General features: G+C 48.9%; 1 protein-coding gene across 5 annotated transcripts in view; it reads right to left on the bottom strand.

The window, feature by feature from the left end:
- The window catches only part of MPRIP (myosin phosphatase Rho interacting protein), a 75195-nt gene extending 61016 nt beyond the window's left edge, over nt 1-14179 (bottom strand). For all 5 annotated transcript variants that reach the window (XM_070955150.1, XM_070955151.1, XM_070955153.1 and 2 more), the window contains exon 1: nt 13139-14179. In XM_070955150.1, the coding sequence (XP_070811251.1) occupies nt 13139-13258 (120 nt within the window). In that variant the 5' untranslated portion in view covers nt 13259-14179. The remainder of the gene's footprint in view (nt 1-13138) is intronic.
- Nucleotides 14180-20851: the final 6672 nt, after the last annotated feature.

The following is a 20851-nucleotide window of genomic DNA, read 5'->3' as shown; positions in this document are numbered from 1 at the left end:
GTCTGTTCGCTCTTCTTGGGCCCAGCCGATGCGACACACCCACCCCAATATTCTCTGCAAATTTATGCTTGCTTAATTTAAGTAAGTGGGTAAAATGAACAGGCCTACTTTGACGAGGGAGTGGAGTCGAAAGGATTCCCATGGTTGAACAAACACAAACTTGACCTGGATATTTCAGTCCCATTTTCCTTCTCACAGACTTTCCTTTAGATACTGGATGAAGTAGCAGCATTTTTTTGGCCCTATCAGAAAAGCAAACTACTAGACCTCATGAATATCTAAGCGAGTGCCGAAATGTCTGCTTGCTTTGCTGTTCCTCTCACTTCCAAAGTTTCTAGTCCTCTTCACGTGATGCCGTTTAAATTTATTTTACAATGCAGCAGTCTGGTCCTGCTTAATTATACAAAACAGCCGAGCCTTAACAACAGGGTGGATAGATTTAACTTCGGGATGCTAGACCTCATGAATAATGAAAGTACATTTGGAAAAGTATGCAGTTGAGTAGGTGGTGACCGGATTTTTTTTTTTTTTTAAGAGATGGGTAATCTTGTAAGGCAGAAAAAGAATGCAAAGATTTTCAAGGGGCCCAGAAAAATGCCACTCCTCATAATTCACTGCCCCACCCTGGAGCCCACAGGAGGGAAACAGAAATCTGAAAATCTGCAAGGATTTGGGGGGGGGGGGGTTGGCTTAAATTTGCTAGTGTGCTAGAATCTCAAGATGACACCGAGAAGGCAGGAATTATTCCTAATTTAATAATAATAATAAATAATAATAATTAGGGTGGCAGAGGAATGAGGGCAAACTCACTTAGTGGCCACTGCAGATCTTGGCTTCTGCCCACAAACCCTGATCCTTTTGGGATAAAGACGATAATGACAGCATTCAGAAACCCTCAATGCCAATTCAGACAAGCTTGGGGAAAATTTGCCATTCAAAAAAAAAAAAAAAAACATACAGGTATGAGCTTATTATATACAAGGAAAGGAGCAAAGTTGCAAACCCCTTCAGGAAGTGCTTGCTCTGAAAAGAACTGCCTTCCTTGAAATCAATCAATAACATTTGAGGATCCTTTCTGGCTCCCTCGAAGCGCTGTTGGGATCCCCAAGCCCTCCTCACCCCCTTCCAACCAGGTGCTCCAGTTTACGGTTCCACACACACTCACACACACCCCTTTCCGAATCTGAGCAAACCTGGATCTCGAAGCCGGCTTCCTCCAGCGCCTTCCAGGTGTTCCTGATCCGTCCGAACTTCCCTCGGCTCATGGTCGTCTCTGCTCCCCACTCCCCGGGGCCCGTCTCCTTTCTGCTCAGTGGAGGTGCCGCCTTCCTTCCGTCAGGGCAACTGGGTCCCCACCCACACCTCTGTGCGTAGCCTTACCTGCCCCACACCCTCGGTGGCTCACGGCTGCCGCGCCCTTTCTGAGCACAGCAGCAGCGTGAGACTGCCAAGTCTCCTCTCCCCAGGGCTGAGAAAAGGGGATAACAGAGTTGGAAGGGACCTTGGAGGTCTTCTAGTCCAACCCCGTTCAAGCAGGAGACCCTGTACCATTTCAGACAGGTGGATGTCCAAGCTCTTCTTAAAAGCCTCCAGGGATGGAGCATCCACAACTTCTGGTGGCAATCTGTTCCACTGGTTAATTGTCCTCACTGTTAGGAAATTCCTTAGTTCTGGGTTGCTTCTCTCCTTGATAGGTTTCCATTCGTTGCTTCTTGTCCTGCCCTCAGGTGCTTTGGAGAATAGCTTGACCCCCCTCAAATACTGGAAGACTGCTATCATGTCATCCCTAGTCCTTTGGTACAAGGGGATTAAACCAGGTTTTAATGTTTATAGTGCCCTCCATCAACAGAGATAAAGTTACGTTCTTCCTACATGGAGCTACCTTCCTTCCTTCCTTCCTTCCTTCCTTCCTTCCTTCCTTCCTTCCTTCCTTCCTTCCTTTCTTTCTCATCACCTTAAACTGATGCATTGAGAGCAGAGAAGCAGAGAAACATTAGCAATCAATGAACAAATTCATCCTCGGAGACTTAGTGCTGTGATATATGAATGGTTATCAACAACTTTTTCCAAAACCATATATATATATATATATATGGACTAAGGCAGGCGTTGAAGGGATTTCTGCAACATCTAAGAGGGAGTTGGGATTATAGGATTGTAATTATCTGTTGAAGAGAAGTTCGGAAGTCATTACAGTTAAGTTTTTTTCTCGACTATTTTAGTTTCCTTGCAACTTCTTTTCTTTTTTCCTGCTTTAGATTTTGTCTCTTGCTTTATGTAAAATTCTCAGTAAACACAAACAAACAAACACCTCATTAAAACACCTTTCGTACATCAACAGGAAGGAAATCCTCCACTCTCAAGAGGAGTCTACCACCAAATTGTATATGGAGAGACAAGAATCACCTCCCCAATTATACGCCGGCTAGGAAAAATGACATTTGAGTGCAAGAGGCCGGTATGCAGGCTATTGCACAACCCAATTAATAAACAAACCTTCCTTGAAAAGGTAGCACAAGTCAGAATAAACTATGCAGTAATAATAATAAATCTAGGGTCTGACTCAGGATATTAAAACTGCACATTTCGAAAGCTCATGCCGTCATAAATTTATTTTGCAGAAGTTCAGGCTGACTTTTTTTTTTTTCTCCAGTTCCCATCTATTTACATTCACGTCCTGGTCTCTTCTGGCCACTTGGAATAAGTTCTCGCTCATTCCAGGCGAGGGGCTGTTTGCAAGGCAGGCCTCTCTGACAATACGGGGGAGGGGGGATTAGGACAGCTCCCCCCAACCCCAGGAACATTGCCATTGGTATTGCAGTCGGTCCAAAATGTCAACACTTATTTATAAACAGCTTGCCATGAAATACAAGACTTTGGTACACCCTGATCCCGTCCTTCTGAGGATCCCGCCACGGCTGATCCTACTTAAATCCCGTCTCGCTGCTTTCCTAAAACTCTCAGCAACTGCAGATATTTTTTTTTTAATTTAAAGGAAAAAAGGAAGGGGGAAAAAAACAAAACCTTCCTGGTGTACTGCTAATCAAAGTGTCAAAGGCTTTAAGAAACAAGGGGAGCCTGGGAAAATGTTTCAAAGCTTAGAGGAGAAGAATTCCCCCGGAGGCTGACCCGTCCCAACACGCTCGCCAGATTCCCATCAGTCAAAGGGAAAAATGCTCGATCGGGGCCAGAGAAGGAGTTGAAGAAGCCTGCGGGGGTGGGGGGGATGGCTTTGGGGGCGGCACAAAAACAGATTTGGGTCTGCCTGACTTTTCTTGTTGAGGGAGGGAGGGAGGAAGGGATAGAAAGAGAGGAAGAGACTAGGTAGAAAAAAGGGAAGGAGGGAGGAAAGACAGAAGGAAGGAAGGAAGGAAGGAAGGAAGGAAGGAAGGAAGGAAGGAAGAAAGAAAGGAAGAAAGGAAGGAAGGAAGGGATAGAAAGAGAGGAAGAGACTAGGTAGAGGAAAGGGAAGGAGGGAGGAAAGACAGAAGGAAGGAAGGAAAGAAGGAAGGAAGGAAGGGATAGAAAGAGAGGAAGAGACTAGGTAGAAGAAAGAGAAGGAGGGAGGAAAGACAGAAGGAAGGAAGGAAGGAAGGAAGGAAGGGATAGAAAGAGAGGAAGAGACTAGGTAGAAGAAAGGGAAGGAGGGAAGAAAGACAGAAGGAAGGAGGGAGGGAGGAAGGAAGGAAGGGATAGGAAGAGAACTAGGTAGAAGGAAGGAGAAAGAGGGAGGGGAGGAAGGAAGGAAGGAAGGCTAAATTATAAGAGAAGAATTAGGTAGAAAAAAATAGGAATGAAAAATATTCTTCCCCAGTTTCCTGAATGGCACATCCCAAACAAAATCACAACAAAACATTTTGCCCCAAAGCATCCTGAATGGAAAATAAAATGAAATGCATACATCACTGCCTCTCGAATTAAAGTAGGAAGTGGCTTCTCCTGCTCTGATCTCCCTAAAGTAACACTGGCTGTCTCCAAAGAGTGCAAGCTTGAGCTGCATTTGATCTGCTTAACACAACACAACACAACACAACACAACAAAACCTGGTCCCATTGCCACACCCCGCTCCATTCCAATTTTCAGCGAAACTGGTGCTTTTGCTAAGGCTTAACATCTTTTCTATAACTCTTCCCTTCACCAACTGCTGGATGCTACCTCTACCGACACAACATTTGCACAACAGGCAATCTGCGTTATACTTAAGGTGTGGGTTTACTCATTCTCAGAACTGTGGCTAAAGCGAGTCTAATGTGCCAACTGAACCAGAGGAATGAGGATTCAGGGTTAAAACCCAGCCTTACAGAATCCAACCCAGCTTTTCTCCTGCCTCAAAAATGCCAAGACTTAATTTCCCTTTTAAAACAAATTCCTTGTCCACCCAATCCAGAGATGGTGTCTTTTTCCTCCTTTTGCAAAAAAAAAAAAAAAAAGGCAGTCTTGAAGCTCGCTAGTTGCCACAGCAAATGCTGGAAAGACATCTGACATTCCATTAAAAAAAACACACCTCTTTTTAATCTTCACGATTAGCCCATCTGCAGTCGGAGGTTTGCACTATGAAGGCACCGACCATGGACTTAAGAATTCAACAGCTGTTCAAAACTAACCTGCATAACTTTCCAGGATCTGTTTATTTAAAGCAGTGTTTCTCAACCTTGGTAGCTTGAAGATGGGTGGACTTCAATTCCCAGAATCCCCCAGCCAGCAGCGCTGGCTGGGGGATTCTGGGAGTTGAAGTCCACCCATCTTCAAGCTTCCAAGGTTGAGAAACACTGATTTAAAGCAATATTTTTCAAACTTGGCCACGATCAGACGGATGGACTTCAATTCTGGGAGTTGGACGTCCACCCATCTGAACGTGACCAAGTTTGAAAAATACTGCTTTAAAGGGAAAGGAGCAGAAGACTTGGGTGCAAACACAAAACAATAACACCAAAACCTTTTCCCAAAAAGGTAGCACCCGGAACCAATCTGGGCTCTGCCTTGCCATCTCCCGAAACTCACTTTAAAGGGTCTTCCTGCAGCTTGCACGTCCAAATATACCAAAAAGCTATCCAGGCGTAGATCTAAGAAAGAAAACCCCATTAAATTCTAAAGGACTTTAATGGATCAGATTATGCCCAGATTAGGGCCGAGCTCTTGATTACCACGTACAAGGTTAGCGTAGGAGTAATCTTTTTAGCAAAGATCTCCCCTCCATCTTTGAGGGTAAAAATCTCCTCACTGTTTCCAGAAATTGCTTTGCAATAGACCGGGGGAGCTTTGCTAAGAGGCTACAGATTTTTGTCCCAGATACCCCTGCAAAAGATGACACCCTCATCCTGAGGCCTTTGCTATCAACTCGAAGGTGGTGGGATGCTGGGTAAGACCCAGCCTTTCGGAACCAATTCCTCCAGAGGAGAGAGCTCAGCTCTGAGCCACGTTTTCTTCCTGCAAAAAAACAATCTGTTTAGAATACCTAAACTGGTTTTCTACATGAGCTACTTTGCTTTTGTCCCCATTTTCAGAATGGCTGTGCGATTGCAATCGTGGGTGGGTGGATGGATGGCCTCTTTTGCTACTGCAAGAAGGAAGGAAGGAAGGAAGGAAGGAAGGAAGGAAGGAAGGAAGGAAGGAAGGAGGGAGGGAGGGAGGGAGGGAGGGAGGGAGGGAAGGGAAGGGAAGGGAGGAAGGAAGGAAGGAGGGTGGGGAGGGAAGGAAGGAAGGAAGGAAGGAAGGAAGGAAGGAAGGAGGGAGGGAGGGAAAGAAGGAAGGAAGGAGGGAGGGGGAAGGAGGGAGGGAAGGAAGGAAGGAGGGAGGGAGGGAAGGAAGGGGGGAGGGAGGGAAGGAGGGAAGGAAGGAAGCTTTTGCTCTTGAGAGGAAGGGAGGGAGGAAGGAAAAGAAAGAGAAGGAGAAAGAGGAGCAAGAAACGCCTCTTTTGCTGCTGGGCATCATACCGCATCTTCCTAACCCTTGGCAGTCCTTTCTCAAAGGCGCACTGTCGCATCACATCAACCATGAACTGGACCGCTTCCTTTAAAGCGCGGCAGAATAATCCTGGGTACACACTGTGGTACAACTGTGGTCAACAGGTATTTGTCGGCCTCACCTGTGTGGTGTTGGGTACCTGGTTGACTTCGTGAGTCATCCGTTCTCTTGGCCCTTCACACAAAGCTTCTCGCTATACGCTCAGGTGCACACCAACGTTTCCTGCGTTGCCGAACACTGTACGGGCACACCGAAGGCCCTATGAAATAACTCCCCCGTTTATTTCCAAAACCAATGATACCGCACCGGGCACGTACCAGGGGAGCATTTAAATACCAGCTGCTAGTCCTCAAGACACAAGAGGACAGTTTTCTGTTTAGCACCTTTGTGTCCATGTTCGGCTTCTGTTCCTGAGAGCTGGCTGGAGAATCTGGCCGGAAGAGATTCTTTGCGTTCTCCAGCTTAATTCTGTGTGATTTTTCATTTACATATTTACCAGCCAGAATAGACTCAATAACTTTGATTATTTTTAATTTATTTATATAATGACTTAGCACTTTAATTTAATTTAATTTAATATTTAAATTTATATACCGCCCTTCTCCCGCAGGACTCAGGGTGGTGAACAGCCAGAAGTAAAAAACATCAAATACAAAATTTAAAAATGAATTAAACAATTTGGCCCGACAGTTAAAATCCCCCATTAAAAATCCAAATTAAGGGATATATCAATATCAATTTAAGGATATATTTATATCAATTATATGTTTTTCCAGTCTTCAGTTCAGACTGCTGTTTTTAAGTTAGGTTGTTGTGGTTGTGGTTTTGCAGTAGAGTCTAAGAATTCATCTCCCTGGCTGTATTTTCAAGACACAGGAAAAGCAGAATTCTAACCCAGAACTCACTCAATTTATAGCACTTAGCACTTAGATGGTGCTTCCCAGCCCTCTCTAAGCAGTTTACAGAGTCAGCCTCTTGCCCCCAACAATGTGGGTCCTCATTTTACCCACCTCGGAAGGATGGAAGGCTGAGTCAACCTTGAGCCGGTCAGGATCAAACTACTGACAGTCGGCAGAGTCAGCCTGCAATGCTGCATTCTAACTACTGGGCCACCACGGTTCTTTTACCTCCTGCGTCAGTTGCTCTTCCACAGCCAATGAATTAAGCATGCTATATAAAAAGATGGCAGGCTTGCAATCGGTCACCGAAATAGCTAACAAGGTCTTCTCAGAGGAGGACCTCGAGATTTTGAAATACTCTCCCTCCTCAAAGCCCATTTTTAGATGCTACCTGCTCTAAACTATGCCAGTGAAACATGGACACTAACCTCACAATCGATACAAAAGCTAGGAACGGCGCAAAGAGCCACGGAAAGACACAACACAAGACAAGATAGGAAGACCCACACATAGATTAGAGAACAAACGAAAATATACGACACCATCAAGAGAGGAAAAGAATTGAAATAGAAACAGGCTGGTCACATAGCAAGAAGAACGGAGGGCAGGTGGACCAAGGCAGTCGTAGAATGGATCCCACTGGATCAAAAGCATCCACAAAGAGAGCTCACACAACATGGGAGCGACCACATCAGCAAGTATGGTGCGTCCAATGGGCAAAAGTAAGTTCAGGACAGTATGGACTGGAAGCATGCAGAAGAAGCCTTCGTCCTGGAGTGGACAGACCATGGCTAAAATGATGGTGATATCAATAAATATAAATAAAAAAACACCTTTCAATGCACGAGTTGCACCAAGTGTTTACACCCAAAGCAGAGGGGAAGAAATTAGCAATCACTGCTGTGCACAAAACATCTCAAACTCAAAAATTACAAGAAATGCACTTTCCACCCTTTAAGATGTGGGGAAAATATCCAAGCTAAAAGTAAGGTTTGGAAATCGATTCCTAAAAGGCTTTCAACAAAAAAAAAACAAAAAAAATCCCCATTAATTTAAATAAAATGCCTCTCCTCACTAATAAGATTCACTTATCTGGAATGACGATGGCTGTTGATAATGTTATTTTTTTCCTTTTCTTACATTAAGTCCCCCAAGAACCAAAAAATTAGACCCACCTCTGTGGTCTCGACCTACCAAAAGCCTTAGTTTTATTTTTATTTTTGCAAAACAAAAAACGTCAAACGTTGGAAAATCTGATTTCTCCACCAAATTTGGTCACGCACCACTGCTGTTAATACTGTTGTTTAATTGCATGCAAATATCCTGGCAGCGAAACAAAAAACCCGAAAAAGTTCTGCCAGCTAAGGACTAGGATGAGATAACCTTCTTTCCAAAACACCCAACAGAAAAACAGAGCGATGCCAGAATATGCTTTCTCGCTGACCTCGAGTTTCCTCATCAGAAGCTGCAAAAAGGAACCAAATCCAGGAGGAAGAACGAACTGATTTGGGGTTTGTTTGTTTCTTTGTTTTTCCCTAAAAGCAAGGAGAGGTATTAAAATCCTTGGGCTACTATATTTATTGCAGGGCTCTCCATCCTTGGCCACTTTAAGACTTGTGGACTTCAACTCCCAGAGTTCCCCAGCCGGCTGGGGAACTCTGGGAGTTGAAGTCCACAAGTCTTAAAGTGGCCAAGGATGGAGAGTCTTGGCTTATGATCTTGCAAATCAAGGAAGACACCAAGGAAACACTGAATATTTGTTTTAGATCGACAGCCTTCTTTCCAGTAGGCGCCCAAGGCGGTTTACAAGGATATCTCCCTTTATTTATTGAATTTATACATCACCCAGCTCATTGCCACACGACTCTGAAACAGAATAAATTGGATTTTGAGCCCATCTACTCATCTGCAACATACAAAAGAACCCAGATCTCCCACCCCCCCAACCTCACCTCCTTCCCCCACCTCAAAAAAGCAGGTGCCTTCAGAACTGGATTAAATCTTTCTCCTAGATCAGATCCAGAAACACCCCATCATTTCTCATGGGGGGAAGGGATGTTTCTCAATTGGCAAATCCTCCACAGAGTTAAAATTCTCTCTTGGGGGGCAAAGATTGTTTGACTTCGTTCTAGAGTCAAACACCCAACTCTCATGTACAGAAACGGTTGACTTGGGAGACAAAAACTCTGAGCACCTTGTGAAAAATATTGAAAGCCACGCAGGTAATCCTCGCTTTGCAACAGTCCATTTAGTGACAGGTTCAATGTTACAACGGCGGTGAAGAAAGTGACTTATGACTGTATTTTCACTGCCGTTGCTGCATCCCCGTGGCCAAGGGATCAAAATTTGAGTGCTTGGCAAACTGACTCGTATTTATGATGGTTTTTCTGACAGTTGCGGTGTCCCCGGATTGTGTGATTTCCCCTTTTGTGACCTTCGGACAAGCCAAGTCAGTGGGGAAACCAGGTTCATTTAACGACCAGGTTCCCTAATTTAACAAACGCAAGGATTCACACTTCACTGCGTCAAGGAAGGTCGTAAAATGGGGTAAAGCTCACGTAACCAGTGTCTCGCTTAACGGCAGAAATTTCAGGCTCAACTGTGGTCATAAGTCGAGGACTACCTGTAAATCACGTCGGCTATGATAACTACCGTGTTTCCCCGAAAATAAGACCCTGTCTTATATATATTTTTTGAACTCCAAAATAAGTGCTTGGCCTTATTTTCGGGGAGGTCTTATTATTTTGGGGGGCGTGGAGCAAAATGGGGCTCCTTTTGCCGTCTTACCTGATTTCCAGTTCTGCATTTAAATATTTTCAGGGAGGGCTTATTTTGGGGGGGAGGCTTATTTTAGCACATGCGCTCAAAAGCCTGATTGGGCTTATTATCCGGGGAGGTCTTATTTTCGGGGAAACAGGGAATGTCGGTTGCTGAGAATGCCTCGCACATCAAGAGAGGACGACAAGGCATCAGGTGTCCTTGTGGAGAAACGGAAGATGCACAGCGCGAGAAACTCTTCCCCCACTCCGACCCAAGCAGGCAGACTGCCCTTGCGCATGGGGGTTCCACCGAGCCTGCTCTGCCCTTGCATTTCTCCATCGCAAGGTTATCTTCGAGCCATCTGGACCCGGCAGCCTTTCACCGCAAGTTACGCAAGCCAAATTCCCCGACATCAGCTCTGGATTTGCAGAACTCCTTGTCCCTTCCTTCTGTCTAGACATTGCCCCGTTCTTCTTCTTCTTCTGAGGTCAGCTGAACCAGGGACACAAGATCCCCCCAACCTGTCTTGCGAGATCTGCCCTTTCATGATCCACTCCCAGGAGGGCCAGCTGAAAGCAGCAGCCCTAGAAGGTCCTAAGCCATGTGATCAGGCCAAATGGAGCCTCCACATCCAGGGGCAGTAAACCTCTGGTTAGAACCGTGATGGCAAACCTATGGCATGCGTGCCCAAAGTGGCACGCGAAGCCATGTCCCCCGGCACACGCGGCCTTGCCTGTTTGTCTTCTGGGTTTCTGGCGCACATACGTGCCCGATGATCAACTGTCATTCGCGCACGTGGCAGTGCCAAAACCAATGTGCACATTCATACCAGCCAGCTGTTTGTCGGGTGTGCATGCGCACCAGAACCGGAAGTTCGGTTTTTCTGGAGCGTGGTCCCTTCGCGCAGTGCCGAAAACTGGCCTGCGTGCCAATCAGCTGATCATTGGGTGTGCATGCACGCTAGAACCCGGAAATTCGGCTTTTCCGGAGCATGGCTCCAACGAACGCACGCACGCACATTTCCAAGCGGCTTTTTCAGCACTCTTGTGCAAAAAATGTTCGCCATCACTGGATTAGAACTACAGCAAGGAAGAGTTACACATTGTTAGTAGGTTCTCCAGGTGGGTTCCCCAGTTGGCTGTGGACAGGCCGATGCAAGCCTTCAGTTGGTGTTGGTGGATCATGGGAGTTGTAGTCCAGCTTGCCTGGAGGAAAACCAAAGCTGGCCCAAGAAACTCAGGCCTACAGGGACCTTTTTAGAAAAAAAATCCCATAAATTTCCCCTATATTAGCCTTACAAGACAAAAAGTTCTCCCTGGGGGCCAAGGCCAAACAAAACCAGAAATAGCTTTTTGCAAGTGGTGAATACTCCCAGTAAAGCAGCCCCCATCAGAAAGGGCTACTCCAGGCTACGGGTCAACCTGCACACAAAGCAGGTGTGTATCCAAGCCAAAATTAGGACTATACCACTTTATAAGGCTGGGATGATTAAAGGCCTGGAGACTAAAACGTATGGAGAACGGTTGCAGGATTTGGCTTTCGCTAGTCCAGAGAAAAGAAGGACTAGGAGTGACATGATAGCATCTTCCAGTATCTGAGGGGCTGCCACAGAGAGAAGGGGGTCAAATTATTCTCCAAAGCACCCGAAGGCAGGACAAGAAGCAACGGATGGAAACGAATCAAGGAGAGAAGCAACCTGGAATTAAGGAGAAACTTCCTAACGGTGAACACAATTAATCAGTGGAACTGCTTGCCACTGGAAGCTGTAGGTGCTTCATCACTGGAGGCTTTGAAGAAGAGACTGGACAGCCACATGTCTGAAAGGGTACAGGGTCTCCTGCTTGAGCAGGGGGTTGGACGAGAAGACCTCCAAGGTCCCCTCCAACTTGATGCCCGAGGACTTCTCCCTACAGTTGTCTCACACAGCCCTGCATCCTGACAGCTAGCAGCTCAAGGTAAGGGGACACTCGAGCCTTTCTGCCCTCTTTTCTACCTGCAGGGATTTGGGTCAAGGCAGGGAACATCCAGAGTCGCACCCCAGCATTCAAACACCATGTCTTTCCCTTCCCTCCAGTGTTTCTCTCAGTGGGGAATTATGGTGCTTATTGTCCCAAGCAACTTGTAGTCCCAATGCAGTGGGGGAATTATGGTGCTTGTAGTCCCAAGCAGCTGGAGAGTCCCACACTGGAACCACCCTTAGCTTATCTCAGTTAGCTCATCGCTTCCCCTTCCAAAGCAACGGGCAGGGGAACAATTATCTTTGTTTGTGAACAGAACACAAGATACAAACACACTCTTTCAGGCTGGGCAGGGGCCCACACAATTGTGTGGTTTTTCCCCCCCTCCCCTCCTTTCTAGGAGGAGATGGGGGGGACATGCAAACAATTCGGGCATTTTCACACCAGAGATTTCACCCCCTGGTTTTTAAGGGGGGGGGAGGAACAACAATCGAAGGCCTCAAAGGAGGAGGAGGTTCAAAGCCAACCTGTCTCCTTTGCCAACCCCTTTATAGCTTTACACGCACACACAAACACACACTCGCGTGCATATTTTCCATATTAGCTCGCAGATGGCGGAGCGGGGGGGGGGGGTGAAAGGAGGGGGCAGCACCAAGCAGGCAGAGACCTCTTTCCCCCCTCCCCTCCCTCCCTCTAGGATTGCGAGCAGAGAGAGGCCTTACAAGCGGCGCAGGGAGGAACCAGCCACGCGGGGAAACCGGGGCGCCCCTCCGCACATTCACACGCGCTCCCCGCTTGTCCCGGTTTATCAACAGCCGCGCAAGGCACTGGGGCGGGGCGGGGGGTGCGAAGGAGCGCAACCCCCCCCCCCCAGTTTACAGCCAAGTTACCTAACCGGGAGGGGGGAGGGAGGGGGGGAGGGAGGGAGGGAGGGGACTGGAAGCCGCATTAATCCTTTGCTGCCTTTCCTTCATCTGGCGGATCCAAGGCTTTGAAATGCGAGGCCTCGGGCGCTTCAAGATTCTATCCCTCAAGGGGAAAGGGAGGGCGAGAGAAAAAAAACAGCCCGTCTCGCTGGCAGGTTGAGTTCCCAAACCAGGTCTGGGCCTGCTGGCGGCTTTTGTCCCGAGGTTTCCCGTGTGTGTGGATTAGGAAGGAGGAGAAAGGATAGAAAGTAACAAGGGAGGTGAAAACAAACCGAAGGAAAAGTAAACCAAAAGTAGCTTTTTTTCGTGGCTCAGGAAGGAAGCGGCCGCTGATTAGACCAAGCGGGGCGACGGAGCAAAGCTTTCGGGGGTGGGGGAGGGGATCCGCGGCCCGTGTTTCTCCCACACACCCCACCCCCATGCAACAACCAAACGGGGGGCTTTTTCTTCTGCTGCCCCCCCAACCCCAGTCTGGGATTTGCAAAGTCGCTTTGATTCTGGCCATCAACTTCTCCCCCCGCCCCACCGGCCGGGCCTCCTTGCTCGCTTCTCCCGGAGGTTGGAGCCCTGCAACAGCCAGGACCGGCCCCCTCCCTCCCTCCTCTCCCCCTCGGCCCAAGGAGGCCTTACCTGGTTCAAATCCTCGTCGTTCAGCAGGTGCGACTCCCGAGGCTTGAAGCAATTCTGACACTTGCTTTTATTAAAAATGTTCGCCTGGAATTTCCGGCAGGGATTTTCTTTCGCAGCCATGGTGTGTATGTGTGTGTGTGGGGGGGGGGGTGTGTGGGTCGGGGGAGACCCAGAAAACTGGCCCTTCCAAGCGCTGCTGCTCCCCACGTCAGCCGTTCAGCCAAAGGAGGGCAGGCAAGGCCCGGATCTCCAGCCCCGCGCACGGGTGTCCGAGAAGGTCGTGGGAAAGGCGAGCAGTCCGCCCGCTACGCCTGGCCTCCGCCGCGGGCCTCTCTCTGCCAGCGATGCGCAGCCCTCCAGACGCCCCCACCGGGCCGCATCCCACGGGTCAGGGGGTCCCCAGCAGCCAAAGGGGGGCGCGGCGGGCGAGCTGGTCCACGGGTCGGGGTCTCGCAGCTGCTCCCGGTCCGTGGCTCCAGCCGGGAGGGATGAGCCGGAGGGGGGAGAGCCTCCAGCTGCCAGGGCAGGTGGGCCCAGCGGGAGGAAGCGGAGGCTCCCACGCGAGGCCGCTCAATCCACGCGCCAGCCCGAGGCTCCCACGCCGAGCCGGCCGGCCGGGGCTGCCCGGCTGTTCTGGGTAGACAGCTGCGGCTCCAGCCCGGCCAAGGGCCGCGGGCCATCCATGCTGCGGCTGCCCCAGCCGGAGGAAGCCAATCCAGGGCTCAATCCCAAATCAGGCGGGCGGGGCGGCGCGGCCGAGGAAAGCAGCCACCAAGATCCCCCGCGGGATGCGGCTCCTCTCCGCCAGCCCCAAAAGCCCGCCACGCGATCCGGACCAGCTCAGCAGCGCCGCCCCGGACGGAACAGCTCCGGATCCCGGCCCCGGCTCGGCGAGGCTCCCGCTCAGCGCCCCGGCCGCCTCTTCCAAGCCGCAGGCCGCCCCTCCACGCGGGGAAGGGGCCGGGAAGGCGCCGGGAGGGGGCGGCGGCGGCGGCGTCCAGCGCAAGGGAAACGCCTTGATTTCTCAGCCCCCTCCTTCTTTCGCGCCCCCCTCCCCCCCGTTGGATGAGATGCTTTGGAAATCACAGGGCAGGCAAAAAATAAGCCAGCAGCAGGACCCCTCCTCTTTCCCCTTGCCGCCCCCCACCCCCAACTAAACCCAGCCAGGCTCTTGCGCTGCAGAGCCCGAGGTTTTGCAATTGGGTGGGTGGGTAGGCGAGAAATCCGGAAAGCGGGGAGGGGGAAAGGGCTTCACGCGCTCCCGGAGGAAAGGTTTCGGGGGGGGAGGAAGAGCCCTCCGCCTCTTGCTGCTTTCTTCGCGCTCCCCCCCACGTTTTTTTTTTGGGGGGGGGAGAAATAATTGACTTTGCCCGCGATCCAATGGCGGGGAGGCTCGGCTCTTAACAAAAGGACAGCCACCCAATGGCGAAAGAGGATGAGCCAGTGGCGAGGCCCTCCCTTGCGCACGTCATGTGTGAAAGCGCACATAAGGCGCACGGAGGCTTGCTCGGAAGGAAGGGAGGGGGGTTGGCGGTTTAATGCTCCAGGCTTGGTGGACGCGCGCGGTTGGCAGCGCTTCGGGGGCCGGAGGTGGGGCAGGAGGGAGCCGGGACTTGGCCGGCAGGGGAGGGTCGCAATCCCCAGCCTGGGGAGGGGGCCGTCGCGAGACGGTGTGGGGCTGGCCTTTCGCAAACCGCTGAGCCCTCCGAAAACGGCCCCCGGGGTCCAGGGTTAGGGTTAGGGTCCAAGGCGGTGGGATCCAGCTGTCCCGCGGGGTTCCCTCCTTGCCCGGTGGGCGAGAAAAGCAAACAAAGGCCGCGACGCGGGTCTTCGTCTCCTTTAATTCGACCCCCTCCCCAAAGAAGTCCGCCTACACAGCTGCCGGCAAGCCAAGACGGAGCAGTCGCCGAGGAACGATTTTTCTGTTGTGAGCCGCCCGGAGTCCTTTGGATACCAGACGGGCGACAAATAAAGCAATCCCAGATCCATCCCTGAGTTAGAAATCGTTTGAAAAAATCTTAATGTGGGGGAACCTCAAGTTTTTAAAATTGTCCTGGGTAGCCACCAAAAAGAAACTCTTTATTTTCTGAAATCACAGATCTGGGCTTCCCCATAAAAAAAAAAAGGAATTTGCAGCCACCTAAATTGAAGAAAAAAGGGATGCGGTGGCTCAGTGGTAAGACGCTGAGCTTGTCAATCAGAAGGTCGGCAGTTCAGCGGTTCGAATCCCTAGTGCCGCGTAACCAGGTGAGCTCTAGGTCTCCAGTGAGGTGTAGGTCTCCAGTCCGCCTTGGCGAGGCCTGGGGAGGGGGACGAGCAGCTCAAAGGGGCTTTGGGTCTTCCTGAAAGATGATTAGGGGGCTGGAGGTGAAAACATATGATGAATGGTTGCAGGAACTAGGCCTGGTTAGGGAAGAGAAGGACCAGGGGAGGCAGGAGAGCATCTTCCAATATTTGAGGGGCTGCCACAGAGAGGAGGAAGGGGGTCATGCTATTTTCCAAAGCACCTGAGGGCCAGACAAGGAACAATGCATGGAAACTGAACAAGGAGAGATTCAACCTAGAAATAAGGAGGAATTTTCTGACAGTGAGAACCATCAACCGATGGAACAGAAGTTGCCTTCAGAAGTTGCGGGAGCTTCATCACTGGAGGCTTTCAAGAAGAGATTGGACTGCCCTCTGTCAGAAATGGTGTAGGGTCTCCTGCTTAGGCGGGGGGCTGGACTAGATGACCTACAGGGTCCCTTCCAACTCTGTTATTCTGTTAAAGGGGCAAAGCGGCCTTCCCACGTCAGAGCCACAGGTGCAAAGTGAGAGAATCCCTGGGCCCCGTCTGGTTTCAGCTTTCCCCCTTTTCTCCAATTCTGCTCTCGGCTCCGATGGGGTGGAGGTCTTGGCCAAAGGCCAGCGATTCAGTGGGAATTCACTAAAATGTACCCTTTGTGCCGGTGCCTCACTTGTTTCCTTGGCTCATTAACCAACACAACTTTTTTTTCCTGCTTCAGAGTCCAAGGGGCCTTGGCGAAAGCCGCAAGAGGGGAAAAAACAAAAAAAAAAAGAACATGGAAAAACATTCCAGCCAGTAGAACTGCACCTTACACCGTGTTTGCTCGGCGGTGTGATAATCCCCTCCTAGCTCTGCATTAGAAACTCCTTACTTTGTTTGCTTACTAGATTCCTTTCAAGTGGGTGACAAAACACCCAGATCCACCCCGTGCTTAATTTTGAAAGTAGACCTAATCTCTCTCTCTCTCTTACACACACAAACACACTCGCACAAAGGCACTTGTTCCTGCTGCGGGTTTTTAGCCTCTTACTGGGGGGGGGGAGGCTGGCTCTTCAAGAGGGTGAAGTCATGGTAGTAAATGGTATTCTTAGATATCGGAATTGGAAGAAGCAGGAGACGAAGAGCATGGATGTTTTGGGACGTGGGTGATGGAGAAGACTCCTGGGAATAGGATGGAGAACCAAGAAAACAAATCACACATCAACTCAAAAGAAATGACAAATGACCAGGATCAAAGGATCTGACTTTGGATACATGATGTGAACTTCTCTCTGGAGAAGTCCTTAATAGTGGAAGGAAGGAGAAGAGGATGACCATCAGCCAGGTGGTTGAACTTGGTTGAGGTGGTGTTGGGTCCATTCTTGAAAGACCTGTAGGACCAGGTTGGAGACGGATCATCCTGGGGGGAAAAAATCCCCTATGTATCTTAATTTAATTAATTTAATTTAATTAATTAAATTTATATGCCTCCCCTCTCCGAAGACTCAGGGCGGCTCACAATACATTTTAAAAAATAATTATAAAAAAAACATTAAAAATTAAAAACATTAAAATCTCACTCACGCCATTCATGGCCGGATCTCGCCAGATCACAAGAGCAAGATCAACGGCCCCAGGCCTGCTGGAAAAGCCAGGTCTTCATTGCTTTTCGGAAGGCCATTATCTTCTCACTAAGAGTCAACAATGACTCAATGGCATATAGTCAATCAATCAACCCATCTCTTTGGAGAAAGCTCTGGGAAAGGTTGAAGGAAGAGAACGAGAGGATGAGCAGAAGCCAAATGAATGGACTTGATTGTGGTGGTGATGGGTCAGTTCTTGAAAGACCTGTAGGACTTGGGGACAGATCATGAAGTTCAATTCAAATCCAAATCTTTGTCAATGCACAACGTATGTACAATGAGATGGGTTGAGCTCCCTCAGTGCACACCTCCAACACAATACAACTCACAGTGAAGACAGAAAATCCCATACCCAATAATTCATATTAACAAAATACCCAGTCCTATTGCACCAGTGTGAACATGTTACACATTGCGCCGGCCCTGCAGTCCATCATACTACGTAGTTACGATGTTATTGCTCATTCAGGAGTCTGACAGCCCATGGATGTCTTGGAGGCCAAACTTCTCAAGTGGACACTGGACTTAAATTCAGGTCAGGGGGAAATTCTGGGAGTGCAAATGTAGAATGTGTTGGAACGGTATTAAACCCTAGGAGCAAATTCTGCAAAATGTGGCAAGATCAAGTGGTCAGCCTGGTAGGAGCAGGTCCTTGTAGAGATCTTGCAGATCCTTTTTGCTCGAGCAGAAGGGTGCTGTTTATTTGATGAAGGGCCCAGCTTTGCTCCTGGTGGCCAGCCGACACAACTCCACTGACTGATAAATAAATAGGAACACAATTGTGGTTTGTTTACAGCCCGGCAATCTTTGTGCTGCATCAAAGGCGGCTTCGGTTACCTTCACAAGACCTTCAACACCACCTGTGCCCAGCCGAAAGGAGTTTAATCTCCTGCACCAAACGATAAATAAACACACAAAAGGCTGAGATTGTTCTTTTCCTGGACTCTAAAGGGGTTTAATTCTTTACCCATACAACTGTTCGTTAATAAAATGTCATAAACAATAGTTTACACGGTTGTATGAATGTTGAAAGGGGACATCCAGCCAAACAATGCAGATAGTCCTACCTAGACGTACAACAGCTCAGTGACTGAACTCACAACAGCACTGAAAAAAGTGACTTATGACCATTTTTCACACTTATGACCATTGCAACATCCTCAACGTCACGTCAGAGGTGGGTTTCAGCAGGTTCTGACCAGAACTGGAGAACCGGTAGCAGAAATTTTGAGTAGTTCAGAGAAAGATTCTGACTGGCTCTGCCCCCATCCAGGGCTGGATTTAGATGAAAAGAGGCCCTAGGCTATTCCACTTATGAGGCCCTTTCACCTATAGTGAAAGTGTAATTTTAAATATTTTAATTTTGCTAACAATTTGAATGTAGGCCCCTCTTGATCTTGAGGCCCTAGGCTGAAGCCTAGTTAGCCTATAGGAAAATACGGCCCTGCCCCCATCTATTCTCTGCCTCCCAAGTCCCAGCTGATCGGGAGGAAATGGGGATTTTACAGTATCCTTCCCTTGGAGTGTGGGGAGGGAATGGAGATTTTACAGTATCTTTCTCCTGCCATGCCCACCAAGCCACACCACACCCATCCCCTTTTGCGACCTTCTCGCAAGCAAAATCAGTGGGGAAGCCAGGTTCACTTAACAACCAGGTTACAAACTGAACAACTGCAGTGTTTCACTTAACAGCTGTGGCAAGAAAGGTCATAAAACAGGGCAAAATTCACTTAACAACTCTTTTCCCTCGGCAACAGAAACGCTGGGCTTGATTGCCATCGTACGTCGAGGAATGCCTGTATATAATGCTCTGCTTTCCTAATGCTGAACATTATTTGGCCAGAGTTGAGAAGAGTAATTTTTCACCATGCTGTTGAATTCAAATCCTTCCAGCTCATTATAGTTGTGAGTATATCTGTTGGTTGGGGAACCAGTTTGGTGTGATGGTTATCAGCCAGGGGCAGGTTTCAAAACCCGTTGCTACCAGTTCGCCTGTGGGCGCTCGTGCTCACGCACGCTTGTGCGCATGCTCAGAAGCATCTGGTGTGTGTGTGTGTGGAGCCTCCCGCCACTGCTGCTACCAGTTCACCCAATCCGGGGTGAACCCGTAGCAACCCACCACTGTTATCAGGCCCGGACAGAGACTGGGCGACCAGGACTCGTAATCCCGCCTTAAGTGGGGATGGCACCTGGGTGACTTTGGGCCGGTCCCTCCCTCTTTTTAACAGATTAACAGAGTTGGAAGAGACCGTGCAGGTCATCGAGTCCAACTCCCAAGTAGGAGACCCTACATCTGCCTCTACCTAGGATCGAACTCACAACCTCCTGATTGTGAGGCTAGCCCTAGCAAGAAGGAGACAAGGCCCAGCCACTTCCAAATATGATGCCAAGAATCAAGACGGACTTGAAGACACAAAACGGCATGCGCTGGCTGAGGAATTCTGGGGGGTTGAAGTCCACAAGTCGTAAAGTTTTCAAGGTTGGAGACCCCTGCTCTAAAGTACATAGATGCTCACAAGATGGGTGAGAAAGCTATCACTGACCTTCCTCAGTCATCTCCTATCTTCAGAGGTCCACTTATTACAAATACCGACCTCCAAGAGCAATAGGGCTTAGACTTATATAGCGCTTCACAGTGCTTTTTATTTTTATTAAAAAGTTTTATAAGAAATACAAACAGTTTTCTCCCCCCCACCCTTCCCCTTCCCCACATAAATTGTACATTTTCTTACACATAAGAAATCCTCCATATACATGTTTCCCTTAAAGAAAACATTAAAATAAGACATTTTAATTACATTCGGAGTTGCTCTTCTCTTTCTTCCCTCATTCCACAACAAACCTTCTTCTTCTCCTCCTTTCTTTCCCGTCCCTCCCTCCTCTTCTCTCCTACTTTCTCCTACCTCTTCTCCCACCTCATCCTACTTCCTTTCCCTTTCCCCCACTTCTCTCTTCTTTTCCCCCTTCTCACCTTCACTCCTACTCCTGTCCCCTTCCCTTCCCTTCCTCCTCTCCTTTCTTTCATTCCTCACCCTCCCTCTCCTCTTCCTGCTCCCTCCTCGCGCTTCACAGTGCTTTTACAGCCCTCTCTAAGCGGTTTACAAAGTCGGTATATTGCCCCCAACAATCTGGGTCCTCATTTTACCGACCTCGGAAGGATGGGAGGCCGAGTCAACCTTCTCAAACCTTGCAGGAAGGGGTCAACCTTCTTGCTTAAATGAAAACATCTGGGAGACGTTGGGTTGGTCTGTTGAAGCCAAGAGCCTTACAGGTCTCGGAAGGTGGTTTATCATTAACCAGGCTGTTCTTGAAAAGGGAGTTTGGTTGCCAACAGCCACAAAGAAATTTGTCACTGCCGTTTCCCAAGTAATAGTAATGATATTGCCGACTGTGTAGGTCCCTCCTGAGTTAGTCAAACATCAAAGTGGACTCGGTTCCATACAGTCACTGCAGATACTGTCTTACAGAAACACAAAGCAGGAAATAAGGTGGCTTCTATGCTGCCTTTTTCTAAAATTAGCCACCAACTTGCTGGCCGTAAGTTGATGACCATTAAATCCCGATGGAGAAATGTTACCCACCCTGTTGTTCTAGCATAACCTGAAGAACAGTTGCAGGAACTGGGCCTGGCTAGTCTAGTGAAGAGAAGGACCAGGGGAGACAATGATAGCCATCTTCCAATATTTGAGGGGCTGCCACAGAGAGGAGGAAGGGGGTCAAGCTATTTTCCAAAGCACCTGAAGGCCAGACAAGGAATAATGGATGGAAGCTGATCAAGGAGCGCTTCAACCTGGAAATAAGGAG

This window comes from Pituophis catenifer, unplaced genomic scaffold (assembly GCF_029215685.1).
Source record: "Pituophis catenifer annectens isolate HBS135680 unplaced genomic scaffold, rPitCat1.0.hap2 SCAF_16, whole genome shotgun sequence".
In the NCBI taxonomy this organism is placed as follows: Eukaryota; Metazoa; Chordata; class Lepidosauria; order Squamata; family Colubridae; genus Pituophis; species Pituophis catenifer.
Note: the sequence above shows the minus strand (reverse complement) of the source record. Positions and strands in the feature narration are given on the sequence as shown.